Source organism: Ixodes scapularis, unplaced genomic scaffold (assembly GCF_016920785.2).
Source record: "Ixodes scapularis isolate PalLabHiFi unplaced genomic scaffold, ASM1692078v2 PGA_scaffold6__148_contigs__length_123643588, whole genome shotgun sequence".
NCBI classification, from domain to species: domain Eukaryota; kingdom Metazoa; phylum Arthropoda; class Arachnida; order Ixodida; family Ixodidae; genus Ixodes; species Ixodes scapularis.
In genome coordinates, this window is record NW_024609881.1 from 78,701,920 (window position 1) to 78,724,408 (window position 22,489).

At 47.3% G+C, this 22,489-nt stretch overlaps 1 protein-coding gene across 1 annotated transcript in view; it reads right to left on the reverse strand.

Moving 5' to 3' along the window:
* Positions 1-20,640, reverse strand: part of LOC8028066 (extracellular serine/threonine protein CG31145) — a 71,208-nt gene extending 50,568 nt beyond the window's left edge. The window contains exons 1-4 of the mRNA XM_042294826.1: positions 20,520-20,640; positions 10,959-11,242; positions 6,065-6,435; positions 1,708-1,832 (exon numbers count right to left, since the gene is read on the reverse strand). Coding sequence (XP_042150760.1) covers positions 1,708-1,832; positions 6,065-6,435; positions 10,959-11,242; positions 20,520-20,640 — 901 coding nt within the window. The remainder of the gene's footprint in view (positions 1-1,707; positions 1,833-6,064; positions 6,436-10,958; positions 11,243-20,519) is intronic.
* Between the last annotated feature and the right edge of the window lie 1,849 nt (positions 20,641-22,489).

A 22,489-nucleotide genomic window follows, 5' to 3' on the forward strand; every position in this document is an offset into this window, starting at 1 on the left:
GGATCAAGAGCCACGACGAAAAGAATCCGGCAGGTAAACGCACCGTGGTCACCGGGCTCCGTAGAAAACAAGCCCATCAAAGCGCCCCCTACAGTTGGATCTTCTCGGCATCCTGCGCAGTCGCTTGTGCAGCGAGAGCACAGAGTTGAGCTAACGCATTCGTACTTATATTGCCCGCCTGCAGGCCGTGTTAACGTCAAACAGATTGCAGAACGAACTTTCAGAAGCATAGTGCCCTCAGATGCACTCGGTACAAACACTTATCGCCAAATCTAAGTACCTCATTTGTGCCCCTATAAACATTTTGGACCATGAGAAGCGTGACCCACGTCACGCCCCGAATGGGCATATGCCGCAATCTGATTGGGCCGAGGAGCGATAATGAGATGCCCTCGAGACTCGCCACACCGTACGCGTGTGTCTCTTAAGCAGCGTCTCAGACTGCTGATACATCATGCGAAGACTCTCTGCAGGTACCTCCTGCGGCGCGTGTCCTTTTTGTGTGACGGTCCCTGTCCCATTGGTCGTATATAAGAAGTGCCTGCCGAGTTGCCCCAGCCATTCGGATGTAGGAAGCGAAAATAACCCGAACGTGCTTGAGGTGCAGATGCGCATGCCATCATGTCCGGATACCGTGTCTTTTGTATAATGCACGAACAGCATGACTGCGGCTTTAAGCTGGCATTGACAGGTCTCAGCCACAGACGTCCCTCCACCCATTTTGCCGGAGAAATGTTATGACTAGTGGAGCACGATACCAATTGCCCTTCTCATTGGTTCAACTGGTAAAGCAGGAAGACCGTCGATTGGCCATCCACTCGTACACTACCCGTACACCATGCAAAAGACTTATGAACTGTCTGCTGCAGAGGTGTGACGAGGGAAGTGCCCGCAGAGACGCCTCAGGCATGTTTCGAAGCCTGCTTGTTTCAAACGTTTGACGCTTCCAATATGTCTGTAGACAGGTGTTTGTTTAAACAATGTGACGTTGGTCATACAAAAAAAAATTATCTGCGGAGGTGTTCGAAGGATTATCATACAAAATAACAAACAGGCATCAGTCGGTGTCTGGAGGCTGTCTTTTGTATGATGCATTGACAGTGTGACCGGGCTTTTTCGGGAATCAGGCAGCCCACGGACTTGCGAGGGGAGACACTTCTCTTACACAACCCTCGGGGCTCCCACCCTGCGTTCTTTACCCCGCACTTGTGAAAACGAAAATCTTTCCCAGGTTACTCAAACCAAAGCGGCCCTTCCGGCTACGGTACCCACCCTCGACACTCCGATACCCCGCAATCTCCCCGAGGGGAGCGCAGGTACTGGCTGCCGAGACGATCAGAGGTTTCGCCATCACCGACGACCTCCGCCTCAAACGGCAATGCTACCGGACCGAGAGCAGCCCTCACAAACCAACCTGCTCTCCCTGCCAGCAGTCAACCTGACCCACCATACAACACCTTATGTGGGACTGCCCTGCACTGCAGCACCACCGGGAGAAGCACCGATCCGCACACATTCGCTCATACAACGAGGGGACTCGGCCATAGCCCAATCCAGACAGACCTACCTTTCTCTCTCTGGAAGTATGCACTGGACGCCAACCTCGTGAGAAGAATCTAACGCCCTTCCCTCCCCTTCTTGATTCCGCTAGAGCGCCCTTTCTTTTTCTAAACAACTTTCATCACCATCGTCATCACGAGCACTCACCAACGTGGACGATGGGTAGCGTGGCCATCTCGTGGAGGAGCTTGTCCACCAGGGTCGAGTTCTCTGGGTAGAGATAGTCCCGGGCAATACTCGTCTGGAACAGCTCCCAGCTCGTCATGTTGGAGCTGCGCGGGAAAGAAGCGCACATGGAGAGATTTGTCAGAAGAGGAAGACATCGAAGAGGACAAAGACTGACCCTGAAGAGGGAGATTGACCAAGGAAAGATCAATGGAAAAATTATAAACTGGTTTTTGGTTCTTCAGAGAGCGGGAGTTCAGTATGTCAGAGTAGGGCGACATTGTTATCCACTGTAGAGGATATATTTGGCCAGTGCAGTACGACTCCAGTAGTAGTTGTGATACACGGCCACACGTCGGTACGATGCTCATCCAGATCGAAACCAGCGTGTGTGGGAATTGAGCAAATACCACCTAGAGGCCAAGACCTGCGCATGACGTCATAATTAGTGGATCCCATTCTCCCCCCCCCTTTCTCTTTCCCCCTTGCCCCCCCCCCCCCCCCCCCCCCAGGGGATGGAAAAAAAAAAGATCGGCGAAAACTTGGATGTGTCGTGTCTGGTTATTCTGCCAAACGCGTTTAAATTCGGTAGCTTCATAGGGTGGGTGGTGCACTTAGGTTGGGTAGGATAACTCTTAGCCTTTTAGTGCCTGGTATGGGTGGTGGTCTTAGTTCAGGTGGTGCCTAGGGCAGGGTTGTGTATGGAAACAGATTACGTCACATCACTGTATATCTTTGTGACGCTGCGCGCGCTTCCCTTCAACGCCGCCCAAACACGAGGCCTTTGCGCTGAATTTTCGGGGTCACCAAAAGAGGGGAAGCGCACTTTCCTGCCTTTCCCATTCCTCCTTGTTCCGCGCGCTTTTTCTATACCACCTGTGTCTGCTCCTCTATTTCTTTTTCTTCAAGATAGTTCAGAGGTGACGGACTGACCGACCTACAGATTTCGTGCTTACACGGCTCCTGAGGTTGGCTGGCCGGAAGAAGACAATCACTGTCAGAGAATAGAGCTAACCGGGCCGTGTGGATATTTAGCTTTTAGTATTATTAGATTTACTAAAAAAAGGGGTGAAAGCAACCCTAACGCAGTCTGTTCAGGTGAGCTATAGACGGCCCGGGGGGGGGGGGGGGGGGGCATGTTAAGTAGGGTAATTAACTAAAATCTGTTAATTAAGTTTTTAATTAGTGAAAATAAAATATGGTAAGGGCTGTCACGTGCTTCACCTTCCTCACTCCGATTGGCTCGTGCATAGAGTTATTAGGGAGTTTTCGTAGATCGTTTTCGACGTCCCACAACGCTCTCCGCCACCCGCAACGACACCCGGAACTCTACAGTCAAGGCCATCGGCGCGCAGGCGCAGTAATAACTTCTTCGTTGCGGAGGGCTTAGCGGAGGGAGAAACGCGATCTACGAAAACTCCCTATTAGGGAGTTTTCGTGGATCGTTTTCGCAGTCCCGCAACGCTCTCCGCCACCCGCAACGACACCCGGAACTCTACAGTCAAGACTATCGGCGCGCAGGCGCAGTAGTAACTTTTTCGTTGCGGAGGGCTTAGCGGAGGGAGAAACGCGGTCTACAAAAACTCCCTATTAGGGAGTTTTCGTGGATCGTTTTTGCAGTCCCGCAACGCTCTCCACCACCCGCAACGACACCCGGAACTCTACAGTCAAGACTATCGGCGCGCAGGCGCAGTAGTAACTTCTTCGTTGCGAAGGGCTTAGCGGAGGGAGAAACGCGGTCTACAAAAACTCCTTATTAGGGAGTTTTCGTGGATCGTTTTCGCAGTCCCGCAACGCTCTCCGCCACCCGCAACGACACCCGGAACTCTACAGTCAAGACTATCGGCGCGCAGGCGCAGTAGTAACTTCTTCGTTGCGGAGGGCTTAGCGGAGGGAGAAACGCGGTCTATGAAAACTCCCTATTAGGGAGTTTTTGTGGATCGTTTTCGCAGTCCCGCAACGCTCTCCGCCACCCGCAACGACACCCGGAACTCTACAGTCAAGACTATCGGCGCGCAGGCGCAGTAGTAACTTCTTCGTTGCGGAAGGCTTAGCGGAGGGAGAAACGCGGTCTACGAAAACTCCCTATTAGGGAGTTTTCGTGGATCGTTTTCGCAGTCCCGCAACGCTCTCCGCCACCCGCAACGACACCCGGAACTCTACAGTCAAGACTATCGGCGCGCAGGCGCAGTAGTAACTTCTTCGTTGCGGAGGGCTTAGCGGAGGGAGAAACGCGGTCTACAAAAACTCCCTATTAGGGAGTTTTCGTGGATCGTTTTCGCAGTCCCGCAACGCTCTCCGCCACCCGCAACGACACCCGGAACTCTTCAGTCAAGGTTATCGGCGCACAGGCGGAGTAACGAATTCTTCATTGCGGACGGCTTAGCGGAGGGGAAAACGGGGTCTATGAAAACTACACATGATAATGTACGCTAGAGGTTCAATTGGCGCTAGTGTCTATGCAACTTCCGGAACGCAGATTGAAGCAGACAGCAACCAGTCTAGTTTTGCGGTGCTCTTGTGCGTTCCTATGGGAAAACGCAAGTGCATTTTGTCTCTTCGCTGAAAAATAACATAGAACACGTTTGTTATTTGGGTCGTACCGAATAGCACGTATCTTTATTAAGATTGTAAAAGTGTAATTGCTTTAGTTTGCGATTTTTTCTTCATCAGTCAACGATGTTTAACTTCGCTCGATTTCAGGCCCAAACCTGCGTTCCACAGCAGGTGTGTAAAAACAAGTGACGATTTTGAACAAAATAGCGATCGAAGGGAATATAAAGTGTGTTGAAGGTTAGTCAGCATTCCGGTGACGCCAACATATTGCTAATATGCCAGTCCTATCACTAAATGAAAATGACCCCGTCTTGCATCTTTACGAGCGATTAAAAACCTTCAAAACGCAAAGAATAAAGTATGTGAGCTATGAAAGGTTTGTTTTTATTATTTTCTACACCGGGCAGCTTTTTTCAGGCACTTGTTTTCAAAAATTTTGAACGTGCAGGTGATGCTTTTGAACGCGGGACAAGCATTTTTGCACATGACAGAAATAATTAAGCGGTACTTATTGCAAATCAGACTATATTACGTGTCCTTCAATTCATTCCGATCGTACTTGCACAGGGAGTTACTGATTCAGTGTGACTGCGTATTCCTTGCCACCTATCTTCGGGTTTCAAGGTGTCCTTAGTTCATTTGGCACGTATATCCCCTATGCAGAAAAGTGCCGACGTCGTGTTCGCGCGAACAGTGTCCGACAGTGCACATAAATACATGAACGAAGCCGTTTCAGCCCCGCTTTTAATGCGATGAATTTGAAGGAAAAACGCCGTAAGTGACCAATTATTTCGTCTGCCAGACTGAAAAATGTTCCAAGCAACCTAGTACGTACGAATTATTCTGTATATTTGCTCAATCAATAAAGCTCGGGGAGAAAATGCACTCACTTTTTCCCACAGAAATGCATTACCGGAAGTCAATTTTCGATCGGTTACCGACAGCTTCAATTTGCGAGATGCACACTAGCGCCAGTGGAACCTCTAGCGTGCATTAAACTCTATGGCAGGGGGGGCCAGGCCGACCAGGCCTAAGAACCGCAAACGAAACCAGGAAAATTCTAAGAGCCACGGGGGGGGGGGGGGGGGGGGGGGGGAGTTTAAATTTTGTTCAGAGTCTGACTGTACGTATGAGTGCACAAGGCTGTACGACAGTACGTATGGAGGTACAAGACTGTCAAACCACGAGCCGTACTTCATTCTGCCTAAAATCCCTTTTTTTTTCCTAAGGAAATGCGGGAAGAAGGGGGGGTCCCCTTCCGAGGGATCCGCGAGCCGCACTTGGACCAGCAAAGAGCCGCATGCGGCTCGCGAGCCACGGTTTGGCCACCCCTGCTCTATGGGCTCGAGGCGTCCGTGGGGTTCGTTCTTCGCCACGTTACCTTGAAACGAAGTATAGGGGGTATTCACTGGACGCCATATTTGAGGGCGATGTTTAGAGCGCATGCTCAGAACGAGCTCACATTAATAGCCTGCTAGGACCGGCAATCTTGATGGTGCGGAACGCACGTTGAAAAAGAACTGCGGAAGCTCGCCGTCAGCACGCGCTCAGCAGCCGCGCACACAGATATGGCCGCCAGTGAATACTCCCACTGACGTCATTTCGTCCACCATTTTGTTGTTATGAGCAGTCTGGCGCGTGCAGAAGGCGAGCACTCCGTAGATTCCCATCACACCATCAAATCGGTAGTGCACAGAAGCTTATAAGTTTCATCACGCTGATATCTAATAACAGAATGACGGATTGACGTCACGTGAAAACCCCCATAGTAGCCTCCGCTCACCTGTTCTCTATCCGCAGAAGGTGTCCCAGCGTGGGGTTGTACCTCCTGGCCAACTTCTTGGAGGCCCCGCTGTCGCGCTCGTTGCTCGGCCACGCCACCTTGATCAGGTCCACGAAAGGGTCGTGGGGCTCCCGAGTCGTCGTCGTGGCCGCCGGCTCCCGGTCGGCGTCCCTGGGCCGGCCCCGCTTCCGGTCGAGGCCGTCGACGTCATTCGCTCCTGGCCTGAGCGTAGGCGCCGACGTTCGACCCGCGGCCTCCTGGGGGCTGTCTTGGGGAGGGTCGGGGGGGAGTCTCGCCGATCCGGTCTCCCGGGATGCTTTGGTGAGGAGCTTCTTGTAAAAGATGCCCGTGGGGTCCAGGCCCAGACCGGCCTGCCGGCGAGAGTCCCGGGTTAGATCGAGAAGGAAGTTGCGCGCTTTCGAACGCGGAAATTGCCGAACGCGTAAAACAAACAACAAACGCACTAAAAAAATGAAAAAAAAGAGGAAAACGACGTTTGTGTGTTACTTTTAGGTTTTTTGTCAGCCGCGTTCACCCTACAGTCACGGGCTGGGGATAAAACGTATCTCTTCAAGATCACCTGTATGCGCACAACATCAGCGGACATTTTTTTAATAGCATTCATTGTTCTCGTACCAACTGAGGTGTAGCTGTGTGTGCGCGCGTCTGTGAAAGGAAAGGGAAACGAGCAGTCGCGGTCCTATACGCAGCTAACGCGCGTTTACTATTATATTTATTACAATCGCGTTGTTTCCGGTAGTTAGCACGCAGCCAACAGCGATTAAACGTGTTCTCCAGGTGTTTCATCGAACATTTGTGAACCAGGATCCTGGGTTCAATCCCCACCCCTGTTCGTTTCGATCTGGATGAGCATCGCACCGGCGTGCGTTCGTGTATCCCTACTGCGTGATTCACGTTAAAGACCCCAGGCTAGCGGTTGTACTGGGCTGGCTGAATTGCTCATCTACAGCTGAGACACCAGGGCCGGCTTGCTAGAAGTAGCGTCTCAGTTGAGACTGCTCTAAGAAAGCGCTGCCAAAGCTCTGGCGCGCGAGCGTCTGAGACTCGGTTTAAGCTCGAGCGCTAGCCTTGGCAGCGCTTTCTTTGAGCAGCCTCAACTGAGACTCTGCTTCGAGCAAGCCGGCCCAGACGTCCACTGAGGCAGACTAACTTCCGGCTGAATAAACATACACACAGCAAATGCTCTTTTTGCTTTCGAACATTTGGGAAAGAGCTTAGCTTGCGACGACTCAACGAACGTACTGAAATCCGTGAGCGATTACTTTAGGATTGCTATAGGCCTCGTCCGGTTCACGCGGCAGCGTTTGGTCAGCCACGCATATCGTCGCTCAATCGAAATAATTTAATTAACAAAATTTGTTTGTTATTACTAACAAACAAATATGTTATTTTCGTTTTGCGTTCCAGCGTAATCCACCGCGTTGAAACCGCTTCGTGATCACCGCCTATAAAAGCGACCACACATATGCGCACAGGACGAGATCACGCAATGCCCACTGGCGCCGTCTGTCGGGGATCCCTAGAACGAATCAAATCTGCGTACAAACTGCGTCTCAGTTCCGCAGACTGTTTTTTTTTTTTTTTTTTTGTACGATGCATTAGCGGTGCGATTGTGGCTTTCGTTTGTCCCCAAGGGAGTCTGACATGTCTCTGCTGCCGATAAGACAGCATACGCCCGACGTGGCCCGCAGGGATGAAGGGGGCGTTTTGAAGTGATGGCCGCTGCGGTGGAGCTGCTCTCAGCCCGGCGAACGCGCGGACGCTCTTCACCTCAGGCATGTCTGGTTTTCTGAGCACGCGCACTGCCCGCCGGGAATTGTCTGTAAACAGCGCGTGTGTGTGCAGACTTGCGCGGTACTCGTTATTCGACTAATGAAATTAAGTTGCAATCTCTTACTCTTGGGAGTAATTTTGTTATCATTCGAATAGGTTTATTGGGAAGTGATCGCAAAAGTAACCCGATTACCCCCGGGAAGTACTAAAATTACTTGTAACCGTCACTATTTTCCCTTCCCCTTCATCCTAATGGTGCCCTTCGTTTGTAGAAAAGTTTCCTATACCGAGGAATTTTCGAACCAAGCTCCTACGGGAAGATGGTTTACCAAAAATGGCGGATAAGGAAGATAAGTAGTTTATTATTCCGTGATTCTAATCGAATAATTGACGGTACAAAAGATCCGTTTTCACATCGGCAGAAAGGAAAACTCTGTCGTTCAGAAAATCTAAAGTAACCGGCAAAATAACGGTTACTTTTTTCAAGTAACGGCCAATTACCTTTCTTTTCGAGTAATCGAGTAATCTAACAAAATAATTTGTTTTAATCGAGAGCAATTGTAATTGATTCCATCTTCTACCTCCGGAAGTCAAGATACTGTTTGGAGGCTTTGCCCCATCAGTAGGCCACGGCAGAAGGTTGTGCAAGATTTTACAAGCTGAGTGGTACCGGCAGACAAGACTATACCGGAACAGTTTGTTCGTACAGTTATGCAACAATTTGAGTCCACCCTATGGAAAACGAGCATGGCGTGAGTACTCCAACCTCACTGACCGCACAACCGAATATCTGTGGCGACTCACTTTGAAGCATCTCAGATCCCTTACTCCTTGAAAGACACGACACCAAAGCCAACCTTTGCATGTAATAGGCGACATCCCTCTTCCACCAAGCGTTGAGAAGGTACTCAGCCTCGGTCCTAAGTTTGCGGTTGAACCCCGCAAGTCGGCACCTGAGTTACTTTCCTTGGTCAGGCAAGTTTCACAGCGAGCCTCCAATACGGAAAATGATCGATGTATTTCAGAAGGAGAGGACATTCTCTCGCGCCATACAACCCCGATCAGCCCACTGTCCATTAAAAGGGCTGAAACCTACTTAAGAGGGCATAGCTTATCTCTCCTGCCGGCAGACAAAGAAGGTGGTTTTGTGCTCATGCACAAGGCCTTGTTTGGCAATAAGGCCTTAACGGCCATTGAGTCAGTCTTCCATTGCCATCAAGATATCACCTTAAGTAAGATCAAAAGCCAAGCCAAGAAGTTATGTAGCTCTCTTGACCTCAAACAACTTTGTTCATCCATCGACAAAAGCAAATTGTCGAGCCTTGAGATTTTCTTCAGTGCAAAAACACACAAGACTGATTGCCCCCTCAGGGTCATTGTGTCTGAACGAGGCACTTGGCAAAAGTCCATCGCAGTGTTCCTCCAAGACAAACTAAACCTTCTTGACATCAATGATCCCTACCTGATTAGGAGCTCAGATGAGGTCTGGCAATTCCTCCATGATGTCACAGATAGAAGTCTCAACGCCTTTTCCATCGACGTCAAAGACCTTTATTATGCCCTCCCTCAAGACCGTCTTCTTAGGTGCATAGAAGAAAGTGTTGACTCCTTTGGTGTCATAGCCTTTCAAAACGCGTCAGGCGTCTCAGTCAAGGGTTTCCTAGATTTAATAACCACCTACCTGAATTCTTCTTTTGCCACCTGGGAAGGCTTAACATACATGCAGAAAAAGGGAGTATGTATTGGTTCTTGTATAGCTCCCGTACTCAGTGACCTTTTTCTGGCATTTCATAACAGATTATTGCAGCATAACCTTGACCAGTCCAAAGTAGTGCGTGTGTTTCGGTACGTGGATGATTACCTGATTTTACTTGACAGTAAAAATGGAACCTTCCCCGACTTAGTGGCCAGTGTTCTGTCCACCTTCAAGTGCCTTCACCCGTTAAAACTCACCCATGAGCTTCCGGTTGAGCGATCTATAAGATTCTTGGACCTACGATTCTTTTTTGAAAGCAATCACACCTGCTGGTCGTACAAACCTCGAGCAAAGAAGCCTCTCCTCAACCATAGCTCCGCCCACTCTAAGCTTGTAAAAAGAGGCATTGTAAAACTATGCCTAAAAAACTCTCTGGAAAAATCTTGCAAACACACAGTCACTACGAGTTTCAACATGCAAATTTCTCGGTTGGTTTTAGCGGGCTACCCCCCGTCTTTATTAACTTCCGTTGCCGAAGTCCTACTCAGGGAGGCTAAGCAGGAAGGAGCTATAACACGCAGAACCAGAGACCGCACCACAAGGCCTGTCATAGTTCCCTACATCCACAACTTATCCCACAAGCTCAAGAAAATGGCCAATAGAGTCAACGTAGACGTTGTCTTCTCCGCGCCAAATAGACTTTCTAGCTTGTGCAAGAAGGTCAATGGGACATCTAGTCGACCAGTTGTATCAAAAACCACCTGAACAAGTTCGTGTCCTGCAATGAGGGAGTCATCTATTCCTTCCCCCTCACAGGTGGCAAGTGTTACATCGGACAGACGGGTCGCTGTCTAAATGACCGACTTCGTGAGCACCACAACAATGCCATAAATGCCAACTCGGGTCATTTAGGCCTCCACTGCAGAGCGTGTGGATGTTCTCCCCTCCTAGACAAATGCACCATACTGGGACAGAGCTGGGACAAAACGACGCGGGAAATAGTAGAAACCGCTAACATTGTAAGGCTAGATAGAATATGTGTTAGCACTCCTTCGCTAGCCTTAACGGAAAAAGAGTTGAACTATATAGAAAAAACAGAGTAGCAACGTCCGCTGTACAGGGAATTCATTACTTTTTTCCTTCTATATTTTTTCTTCCTTCTATATTTTGTTTTTTCATATGATCCTTGCTTTTTTTGTTTCACTGCCATTTGCATCGGAGTGAGTGAAGATGAAGATGAGGCATAATACATTTGAGTTGTCAGTCAGCGCTGCGTGAGTGTTCTTCCTGTGTATGCGTGATTTTCCTTTTTAAGTGTGTCTGATCTTGTGCGCTGTGAAGCATTATCATGATTCCTTCTGTTTTTCGAGTAACGCGCGTAGCAGACTGTGAACGCGTGCGTACCTGCGGGGGCAGGGGCGGCTCCCCCTTGCGGTGGCTGGGCGCCCATTCCCGGTACTGGGGATTCTGGACGCCCGTGATGCGCACGATGGCGAGGAAGACCAGGGCCGAGGTGGCGAGCAGCAGGCCGCTGGCCACGCGCTGCTTGAGCTTGACCCCGCGGCAGAAGAAGCGCGCGGGCCACGAGCGCAGGGCGGGGCCCAGGAGCCCCCCGGCAGGGGTCACTGCAGACCCCCCCGGCAGGGCTCCCCCCGGGTGCTGGTGGCGGGGCAGGTCCACAGTGACACCTGCACCCAGACACCGCGCTGCTCGTATACGCTGCAACACTCACGGGGAAACAACAACAACGAGAAATGGCTAATTGCGAGGCAATCATGTTGCATACGTGAAGCTTCTAGCATCGCGTGACGTCAGAGGACGTGGCGTCAATTTCCCCGCTAAATTTAGCGGAAAAAGAATTTGTGTATGTCACGTGACATCGTTTTCCAAGCTAAACTTAGCGGGGAAACTGAATTGGCGTTGAGTTCACGTGATGCAAAATTTCCCGCTTAATCTAGGGGGAAACTTAACTTGGTGTAGAGGTTAGGTGACACGAAGTCATGTGACGTCATTTTCTCTCTAAATTTAGCGGGGAAACTGAAATGGCGTTGACTTCACGTGACGCCAATCTTCCCGCTTAATCTAGCGGGGGAAACTTAACTTGCATATACGTTAGGTGACACAAAGTCATGTGACGTCATTTTCTCGCTAAATTTAGCGGGGAGAATGAATTGCTGTTGATTTTACGTGACGTCAATTTTCCCGCTTAATCTAGGGGGAAACTGAAGTCACGTGACGTTACAGGCCACACGTCTTCACGAATGCCGGAAAAACGAGCCAAAGTACATTTCACGTTAAAAACAAGTGATAGGTATCTTACTTCTACAGACCAAGAGTTTAAGAAACGCAGGGCGTGCTGAGTATCGAAAGCTTTGTCACCGTTCCGCAGGCTATGAGATTGCTCCATTAGGGAATGTTAGGAGATAGTTCTGATGACTTCGATAACGATACCCGATACGATCCGCCAACGCTTTCGCACAACCATCATATCGTTATCGGGTGTCGTTATCGGAGGTAACGGAACGATATACTAAAACTCTCCGTTAGCCGAAAATAACGTCGAATAACAAATCACTAAACAGGAAGCTTGGAGATAAGCCAATCCCTGCATTTTTTAACCTGTCGGTGACTTTTTCGAATAAAGTCGCCAGACACAGAATGTGCGGAGGGAGGACGTGGACACTTCTCTCCTTGTAACGTATTAATATTATTGTTAAACAATTAATTATTATTACAAAAATGTCCCTGGCCTTCTATGTCCCTGTCCTTTCGTGCGCAACTGTAACTATATTTCTCACAGTGAGTTTTTCACTTCGTATAAACATATATAATATGTTAACTTGAGAGCAACTTTACTCGGTTATACATAAAGGTACATGTTTCGCCGTGTCCCATTCTGTGACGTCAAACGGTGTGCGTCTTCACACACGGCTCACACTGATGTCAATCGGCGGATAGTGCGGTGGTCTCGCTCGAGAGCGTGTAGCTCTTGTGCATGTACCGCACATTACGCACCCCCACATTCGTTCTTCTCGGCAAGAACTAGAATGACCACCCGTATACGGCGCAGTGACGTCACGCACAAGCCTTTCTTTGGGGGCGGGGCTTTACCTTTATATAGGGAGTATTCACTGGCGGCCATAGCTGTGTGCGCGAATGCTGAGCGCTTGCTGATGCCGAGCTTCCACAGCTCTTTTGCAACGTGCATTCCGCACCATCAAGAGTGCCGGTCTAAGCAACCTATTAATGTGGGCACGTTCTGAGCATGCGCTCTAAACAACACCCACAAATATGGCGTCCAGTGAATACTTCCTATTAGGACAGTATGTGCCTGATCAGCCGATTTTCATGAAGTTCTTTAACGTTTGACTGTAACAGTCGGCTGCAACGGCCGGCTGTTAGGTAGTCACGAAAACCGACACCGAGAAGCGTTACACCCATAAGGAACCATATGAAATATGTCGTGGATAAAGAAAGAATAAACAATTAACACTGGGACAACACAACCAGATTTTTCATACTTGTCTGAAAGATGTGGTTGTGTTGTCCCAGTGATAATTGTTTATTCTTTCTTTATTTATCACTTAAATCAACATGCTCTTCTCCCAAGCAAAAAATACTTCAGTTCCCGGCAGGATTCAAACTCAACACCTTGAGATCCTTAGCTGACTGAGCTTTCTAGGGTCGGTGGTTGGTAACCCGCAAGAGCAAAGTCATTTGCGCGAAGGCGCGGTCGCGCGCTTCGCGGCCTTCCCTAGAGTGCCTTCATACACACGCGCGCTTTTGCTTGAGTGGTGACATCTCAGCCATTTTTCCGCCCAATCGTTTTTTTATGCATTTTGAAGTGCGCGCAATCCGGTGTCACTCAGCTCGAGCGCGTAGCTTCGGCTGATGCATAGACGCCATCTTACCGCCCAAGTCACGCACCGAGTGCGCGAGAGCGTCACGCGCTGGCACATTCCGGACAACAATGGATGTCTTCACCCTGAGACAGACAGACAGACATCTAGGCACCCTAGCCTTCCCTGTCATGCTGCGCCATCTCACGGCGTGTGTCAGAAACGGGAGCGAATATTCGGTAGGCGGTGCCGTTCAGACGCTCTTTTCTTCTTCCATGGGAGGACTACCCCACATTCTGTGCTTACCTGTCTTTAGTTAGCATGATCATGCGATTTTGTGTTGTTAAGTTGTAACACGTATGTCTTTGGTGTTCTGGACTCCACACATTCATAAACTCCCGATCGTGCAAGGAAACGGACAAGGTTTGTTTCGTATTTTTTCTTGCCATCAAATATCCGCACGCCTCAAGCGAAGAAAGTGTTATTGTCTGGAACGCGTGAGATGAAACTAGTAACAATCATGATTTATACATTTTTTTCTTTACGTTCGAGCGTTTTATTTCTGCTGTGTTTGCTGTCCTTGCGCAATGTATCATGCGCTCAAGGGCGCATCAGGCTGTGTCTAACAGCTTCTTTCCTTGATCGCCCCCCTCAAACTATGACGTAAAGTAAACTCATTATATGGTTATCCCATCAAACTCGATCGTTCCCTTCATCGACGGACAAGTGAGCGGCCTTGTTCGACTTGGCGCCTGCCGATGACGCCTCATATTTGCGTATGTACTACCTAATGCGTCAATCGGCACAAGCGGCAATCTCGATGCGTGAACAAAAGAACTGTGCACCGTAGGTGGAAAAGAAACTTCCTAAAACAGTGAAAATGCTTTGCCTTCTGCCGTATTTGGGCTGCGCGTGCAACGAAGTATCAGACAGTTTTAGTGGACCGTACTCCAAAGCTTTGCGCACGCTATAGAAACTGCGAATCGTGAGTGCGCATGCTCAGAACGCAATAGAAGGGCTATCGTATTGCGTACGCACGCAACGCTGGGGATTTCGCGCTGCGGGCTAACGGGCTTTGCGGGAACCTCTCGAGAGATCTCAGGGCCCGCGAGAGCACTAGTTTCAAGATGGCGGTCACCTCGACTGGCGCAGCATATGGGCGACGTGGTGTTCGCGAAGTTCAGTGTTACGCGAAATTACATAGCGTTCAGCTCGGCAATTCTTTCCGGGACCTACCGCAGTCGAGTCAGAACTCCGTGCAGCTGAAGGAGTGTAGAGTGAAGATATTCACAGCTCGCGATACACGTGAACGTTGCGAACTGCTCAACGCCCCTTCGCGCAGTTCATCGCAGACAGACGAACGACTCTCCGAGAAATCGCCGTCGCCGTGCAGTGGACATCAACAGGTCATGGATTTCTTCCCGGGATAGTATTGATGAAAGCTGCTGTTTCCACGGTGTGATTGACGGAGGCTGTTGGAATTTGGCTATATACTCACTGGTACTCGTAGCCACCATACCCACAGAAAAGCGCACTTGACCAGGGCCCGTTTGCTCGAAGCACTAACCGCGGCTAAAGTTAGCCGCAGTACCTAGGAGAGGGATTTTGAGATCACGTGGCTGGCTCGGTAGGGATGCGGGGAAACATGGCGGTGCCCCAGTGAGTGAGCGCCGCTCGCTTTGGAACTAATATGTCGTTGTGGTTGCAATATCGGGAGCGTTAGTCAGCAACGAATAATGCAGGAGGCTTTCGCTTTGCCTTACCTCACTTAAACCGCAAAGCATGGGCAATGACATCGCCGGATTTTTTAGATAGTGTTTCGATTCTGGGAATTCCTAAGCCTAAATGAACGCGATAATTGTCGGCATAGCAACGTCTTTGGAAAGCGGATTGTTGATAGCACACAAAAGCAGACAGCGTCCCGACAGAATTTTTTTCTAAATTATCCAAGCATCGCGAGGAGAACGCTGGAAGTGTAATTCTACGGTTCACGCGCGCTGGCCTTCCTGTTATAAAAGATTTGAGGTAAAAAAACATAATAAGGCTTTAACGAACACGCGTGCAAGGCAAAATTTGTTTTATACTTTTTGCTTTAGAACGGTTACTACTGCAGACGCCAGCACGTGCGACGCGTGCAACTGCAGTCGTAGCATGCACCTCGGATAATTTAGAAAAAAAGATATGTTGGGACGCCGTCTGCTATTGTGTGCTATCAACAATTCGCTTTCCAAAGACGTTGCTATGCCGACAATTATCGCGTTCATTTAGGCTTAGGAGTGCCCAGAATCGAAACACTATCTAAAAAATGCGGCGATGTCATTGCCCATGCTTTGCGGTTTAAGTGAGGTAAGGCAAAGCGAAAGCCTCCTGCATTATTCGTTGCTGACTAACGCTCCCGATATTGCAACCACAACGACATATTAGTTCCAAAGCGAGCGGCGCTCACTCACTGGGGCACCGCCATGTTTCCCCGCATCCCTACCGAGCCAGCCACGTGATCTCAAAATCCCTCTCCTAGGTACTGCGGCTAACTTTAGCCGCGGTTAGTGCTTCGAGCAAACGGGCCCAGGCAGCTGCGGCTTAGCTTAATTTGAAGTAAAAGTATTGGAAACATTTTCATTTTCAATATTTATTTGGAGGAGCATGGTGTCGCTGTAAGTACGTGGAATTCTACGGCTCTGGCAAATTTAATCAAGATTATGCAGGATGTTCACTCGGCAACGTTTACGGAACGCACAACTAAAATCGCTCCGAGCAGTTAGTTTTTAGCGTACGCTATACTATTGCGTATTGCGTACGTAAGAGCTAGCAACGGTATTCCAAAACTGTCTATTATCGAAGGCAGGAAGCTCTCGCTCGAGGCAAGGAGTTCTTAACCTGTCACCGACTATTGGCGGCGAGATGTTTTGGTGGCGCCCTCGGATGGTTTCCTCTATTGACGTCATTACCTTGCGAAAAACAGCTTCGATGGTGTTTGTAATGAACATGGTGGAAGCCTGAAATCTGCACCCTGAAAGCAAGCAACACTGACAACCAACGTCAAAATTTAAGTTCTTACGTTACTCTTATTTCCGTCGATGTCAAAATTTTTGCTGATTTCATGCACTCCCAGTGAAAGAGAGTATATTCTTACACCCCTTGTCCCATATAAGACACCCCAAAAACTCCAGTTCGACGGAGAGCGCGTTAACGTCGAACCGATGGTACCAACTTTCACGGGCGGTTTTATAGGCGAGTGGTAAAAGTTATTAAAATAGCTGATGTGCGTGTTACTAAATACAGAAAAAAAATCGTTTTTTTTTTGCTTTGCTGCAAAACCTCAGTGTTTTTTTTCTTCTTCTGTACTCTTTGATACATACTTTAACTGTTTAATAAGTAATATTTAATAAGTAATTTAAAAACAGTAACTCCTCTGACATAGATGATTTCCAGATCAAATTAATTAAGTATGTATTAGATGTCTTAACACCAGTTTTAACACATATTATGAATGCCTCGTTCTATAGTGGTGTATTTCCTACAAAAATGCAGATTGCAAGAATTATTTTTTTTAAAGGTGGAAACAAAAACGAATTTTCAAATTATAGACCTATATTTAATACTACGTCTGTTTCCTAAATGCCTTGAAAAATAATTCATAATAGATTAACAAGTTTCTGTAAAAGTTTTTCAATAAGTACAGACTCTCAGTTCGGTTTTCGCAAAGGCCGATCAACGGAATTGGCATTGTTACATCAGAAAGAGCTAATATTAAGGTCTTTCGAAGAAAGAAAAATTAATTTTAGGTGTTTTTATAGATTAATATTCTAAAGTATTTGATCGTATCGATCATATTACTCTCATAAAAAAGCGCGAATATTATGGAGTCCGTGGCGTAACACCCGATATTATAAAATCATATCTTAATTTTCGGCGGCAATGTGTTGTAATAAAGGGTCAAAACTCTACCGTTCAACCTATCAGACCTGGAGTACCACAAGGTAGCATCTTAGGTTCTCTATTATTTAACTTGTATATAAATGATATCGCTAACATCAGAAGGACCGCCTCTTTCATCATTCATGCTGATGATACTAGCTTATTTTTTTCAGGCACTGAGATACAGGAACTGGTGTATGAAACCAACACCCCATTACAGAAGCTATATGAATCGAGTGTAGTGAACTCGTTAGAAATAAATATGGGCAAAAGTAAGGCGGTCCCTTTCAGACATAAGGATAGAAATGTTAGTTACAATTTTAAATATTGTTCTTGGCGTCTCTAAAATTGAACTCGTTCAAAATGTGAACACGCTTGGAGTTTATTTTAACAACCACATGTCTTGGAATGATCATATTATCAATATAGCCAAAAAAATTTTCAAAAGTGCTGGGAAAATTGTACCAGATTAAAAATATACCGCCTTGTCGTTTAAGATTGCTTATATACAAAGCTCTTTTCGAACCCATTTTAAATTACTGTAGCTTTGTGTGGAGCACTACAACCCTGTCCAACCTAAATAAATTGCATATTCTTCAAAAAAGGCTGTTCGCATAATACAAAATGTGTCTTTTGACACACACACTCCTCCTCTATTCAAAGAGTTGCATCTAACATCTATTCTTGATTCAAATGAGTATACTCTCCACACACGATATAGATTCACCCTTCGATGTAATGAAGCATTTTTTACTTGAATTTCAAATATAACTCCCATTTCCAAACCTCATGACGTTAGGGAAAGGGAGCGCTGGAAAATTCCATTAAATCGCACGAACTATGGGCTTGAAATGTTAAGCTATAATCTTCCGTCTGTCTTAAATAAAGTAGAAAAACAAAACTTGTCAAACATTGAAAACCTACATCTAAATGTAATTCGAGAACTTTGCTTATACAAATAGAAAGTAAATTGTCTTTGTGAGCTGTAATTACATCCGTTTTATATATTTTGTTTCCTGTATAATCCAGTCACTACTCACTAGATGCTGACGTTCTTTGTGTATAAGGCCAAATCCTTCCTCTAGCAGCAAATACAATGTATAAATTTTTTTTTAATCGCATGTCACTGTTGCTTGTTTTTCCCTGGTTGCTGTTGTTTGCTACCATATGCCAATTGTAAGGCTGCAGAGGCCTTGTCAAGTCAAAACGGTTTCGACTTTTTGCCTTTGCAGCCCACATCACTATCTGATGATGATGTAAATAAAATTGATTGATTGATTGATATTGCACCGTTATCAAGCCCTTCGTAAAAGTTGGGGCCGTCTGCTCGACGTCAGTGCGCTGTACGTCAAACTAAAGTTTTGGGGTGCATTATATAAGACAAAAGGGTGTACGGTGATACCCTTTTTTCTGAGAGTGTAGTCAGCATTCGGTAAATCGTGACAGGCCGACCACTGCGACGCTTTCAATCGCTCACGTCGCCATAGACAATTACAAGCATGCCAGACCGGCTGGTGCCATATGCGTGCAAGCCTAACGTGCGCGTGGACATAGCTAATATAGCTATGACGAGCTTGCAATTGCACAGGCTTGCCTGCCCGAGGAAGACACATACCCGCGGTTGCATTCGTCTAAAGATCAACAAGCTGTTTACAAACAAGTCCGAGTTTGCTCACACCAGCTACGGGTGCACTGCACGTGAGCACGCCAGATCCGCATGCGCCGCCCTGACGACCGCAGCGCCACCGCTACCACGGGAGGTCGGAACTGCGTCTTGGTGTATCGAGAATTCCCTTCTTCTGCCGCAATAAAAGTGCCACGCGCTATCAACATATTTTTTTCAAAGTCTACGTTATCGCACGAAGTTTTTTAACTTGCGCATTGCGAAGAAAAAAAGCCCCATCATCACCAACATCATCATCGCGTGTTCATCACCCTCTCACTGGCTAGATGGCGCAAATCGTCGCCCAGTTCAAAGGGCTCAACCCGTATCCCCCATCCACCATCAATATAAATAAAAAAACAAATTATATTTGAATACACACATTATTAAGTGCCACACTCGGAGTAACCGGCTTGTGCAGCCCGTTCAAGAAAGCACTCTAAAAAGAAGTTTTGGGGTGTATTATATGGGACAAGGGGTGAAATAATACACCCCTTGTCCCATATAATACACCCCGAAACTTGAGTTCGACGTACAGCGCACTGAAGTCGATGTGACGGTACAAACTTTCATGAGAGGCTTGATAGCCGTGTGGTACAACTTATTAAAATAGCTAATGCACACGTCACTAACTAAAAAAAAAAAGAAGATTATCGAGTTTTTTTTTTTGGCTCTACTGCAAAACCTCAGAGTTTTCTTTCTGTTGCCTTTGATACGTACTTTAGCTATTTAATAAGTTATATCGCACCGTTATCAAGCCCCTCATAAAATTTGGGGCCGTCTGTTCGACTATAGGGCACTCACTGCACTGTACGTCGAACTAAGCTTTGGGGGCATTATATAGGACAAAAGGGTGTAAGGTGATACCCTTTTCCTTTAGAGTGACGCACACCGCGTGCGGCGGAGACGCCTCGACAGAGGTCCCGTCTCCTCCGTCAGCACTACGCGTTTGAGGTTCTGCTACTACGGCGTTCTTCCCAAACGAGCGGTTTGAGAGTTGAATTTTTTCCGGATAGCTCAAGCCTGACGCGTTTCCTGATTTTACGGCATACCTCGGAACAGCTGTAGCGTCTAAAGGCTGGTTCATACACTTGCGTTTGCTTACGACCGAGCTTTTTAGACCTCCTACGACGGGAGAACACGCCGGCTCGGTGGCGCCATCTATGATGTGGACCTAGAATTTTCCTTCACTAGGGCGAAGGTTTTGCAGCATTTTCGACATCGAATGTACAGACTATTTATGAGAAATTGTCGTTTATAACATCGTGAAAAGTTCTTCGAGCCAATAAGAAAAAATTGATGCGCAGACTATTTCACGGCTAGCCGATAAATGGCGTGAGTGAGGTTTTAACGCATCTAGTCGCAAGCATTCGCGTCATTGGGAAAGAAAGCCTTACCACTCGCCAGGTGGCGCAAGACGTCGCCAGATTCAAAGGGTTCGGTCGTACTTATCCATCCATAGATCCGCGTGAACAGCAAATACGTACATTAATAAGGGCCACACTGAAAGTAGTTGTCCCGTATCGCCCGTTCGAAGAAGTTCACGGCACAGCGGAACAGTCGACAGAGGTATCGCCTCCTCCGTATGGGCTCCGAGTTTGAGGTCTGCCACGGCGTTCTTTTCAAACGCGCTGTTCGAGAGATTGAACTCTTCTTTTTTCCGCATAGCTAAAAACTGACGTGTTTTCTGACTTAACGGCGAGGCTCTCGAAACAGCTGTCGCGTAACTTGTATCGTTGGGAAAGAACACGTGTTCCTTTTGTCTCTTCGCGCACGTTTGTGCGCGGGGAGCCGCAGGTGTTTCTGAGGAGCCGCTGTTTTATACAAGATGTTTGACGCATGTTTCAGCTGTAAAAAATGCCAGTTGTGCGTTTATTTACTTCGCGGAACTGCCCGACAGCCAATCAATAAGGAGCAAATTCAATCAACAACGAGGTAGAAAAAAAATACAGAAAAACAACAACAAGAGACACATGGGTTAACCCAACGTTACTAAAACACTCAGTTGGGAAACTCCCACAGAGACAGCTTTGAAAAAGTGGCCCTAATCTGCCTCCAAGCACCGAGCTAATGACGAACACAACGCCACCATTTCTCCCGCAGCGGCCACTAGAGGAACTGCACGTGACTTCAATTTTGGCTTTAAGAACAGATACAGCGGTAGAGGTTACAGTGGTGCCACCACCGTCTCCCCGGCGAACGCGCCGCGTTCAACTTGCGAAGTTAAAATGCACCTAGGGCGGGACGCGCTACTTGAAAGGCCCGCTGAGGCATGGTCCTATAAAAACAATATTAATTGTGTCGCAGAACCCTGCAAACTAAAGATTTTAAAAACATAACGCGCCCCTCTTTTTGTACTAAACTCCATTAAATTTCATGCAAAAAGAGTCTTTTTCGTTTGTTTTTACGCAAAAACAGGCTTTGAAAAAGCTTGAGGTGACCATAGTACAGACAAACGGAAAAGAGTGGCGCTGTTGTCGCATTTAGCTCGGTCTCGGTGGACGCCAGCGGCCCAGGTTTCGACGGCGAGTTTCCCAACTGAGTGTTTTAGTAACGTTGGGTTAACCTGAAAATGCAGTTTGCGTACGGTGGGCTAGAACCTAGAAGGGTATAGGTGCGAAAATCGGCGCTTTCAAGAGCGGTCCCGCGATTCATGCTTACAAGCACAGCATAATCTGTATTGCTCGAAGCAGCGCTACCATTCCCGCCAGGGCTAGAAGATGTGAAAAGGACTTTAAAAAAATCAGCGGATCGAGCATTCTATAATTCTGTAAAGGCATTGTTCAAATATAAGTGGGAACACCCATCCCTTATATTTTTTTTTTCTTGCCCGCTTCGTTCGGATTAAAATACCATTTCCAAGGAATTAACCGGTCTTTGCCGTTCTGGCGCTGCTGCCAGATTACACATGGTCTCACGGCAATAGTGACACACGACGCATTAATCTCCTCGAATTTGTAATCGCTTCTGCAAAATGTTGATCTAATCATTATTTATTCACGCTAGAATACGCGGCTTCTAAATACTAATGCGGGTGATGGGGGAAATAAATTGCGAAAACATTCGGGTTGTAAACATCGTGAGTTTAACCTGCCAGAGTAGTGGGGCATTATTACACGCTGTTGACGAGAGATTATATCGGGTCAGTACAAGTACTAGCCTGGGGGTACTTCACGCGTGCATCGCGCAGTAGTGATACGGGACCGCACGTCGGTATGGGTGGCACAAGTATGGTTTAAGGATCAACGTTTCACCATTATAAAAAAAAAAATGAAAAAAAAAACGACTACGTAGAATAGGTTATTTTGAGGTCCGTAAAATATAGACAAAACACACACACACAAAAAAATTATCGTAAAAATTCAATACAAAATCAACTCCGAACCGTTTAATTCACTCTAACTTATTATAACCAGACTTGGGAAGTAATCCGTTACTTTTTCAAGTAATTGTGTAATTGTCACGCTACTTTGTTTTGCGGTAGAAATTCTTAAATTAATTTCTTTACAAATATT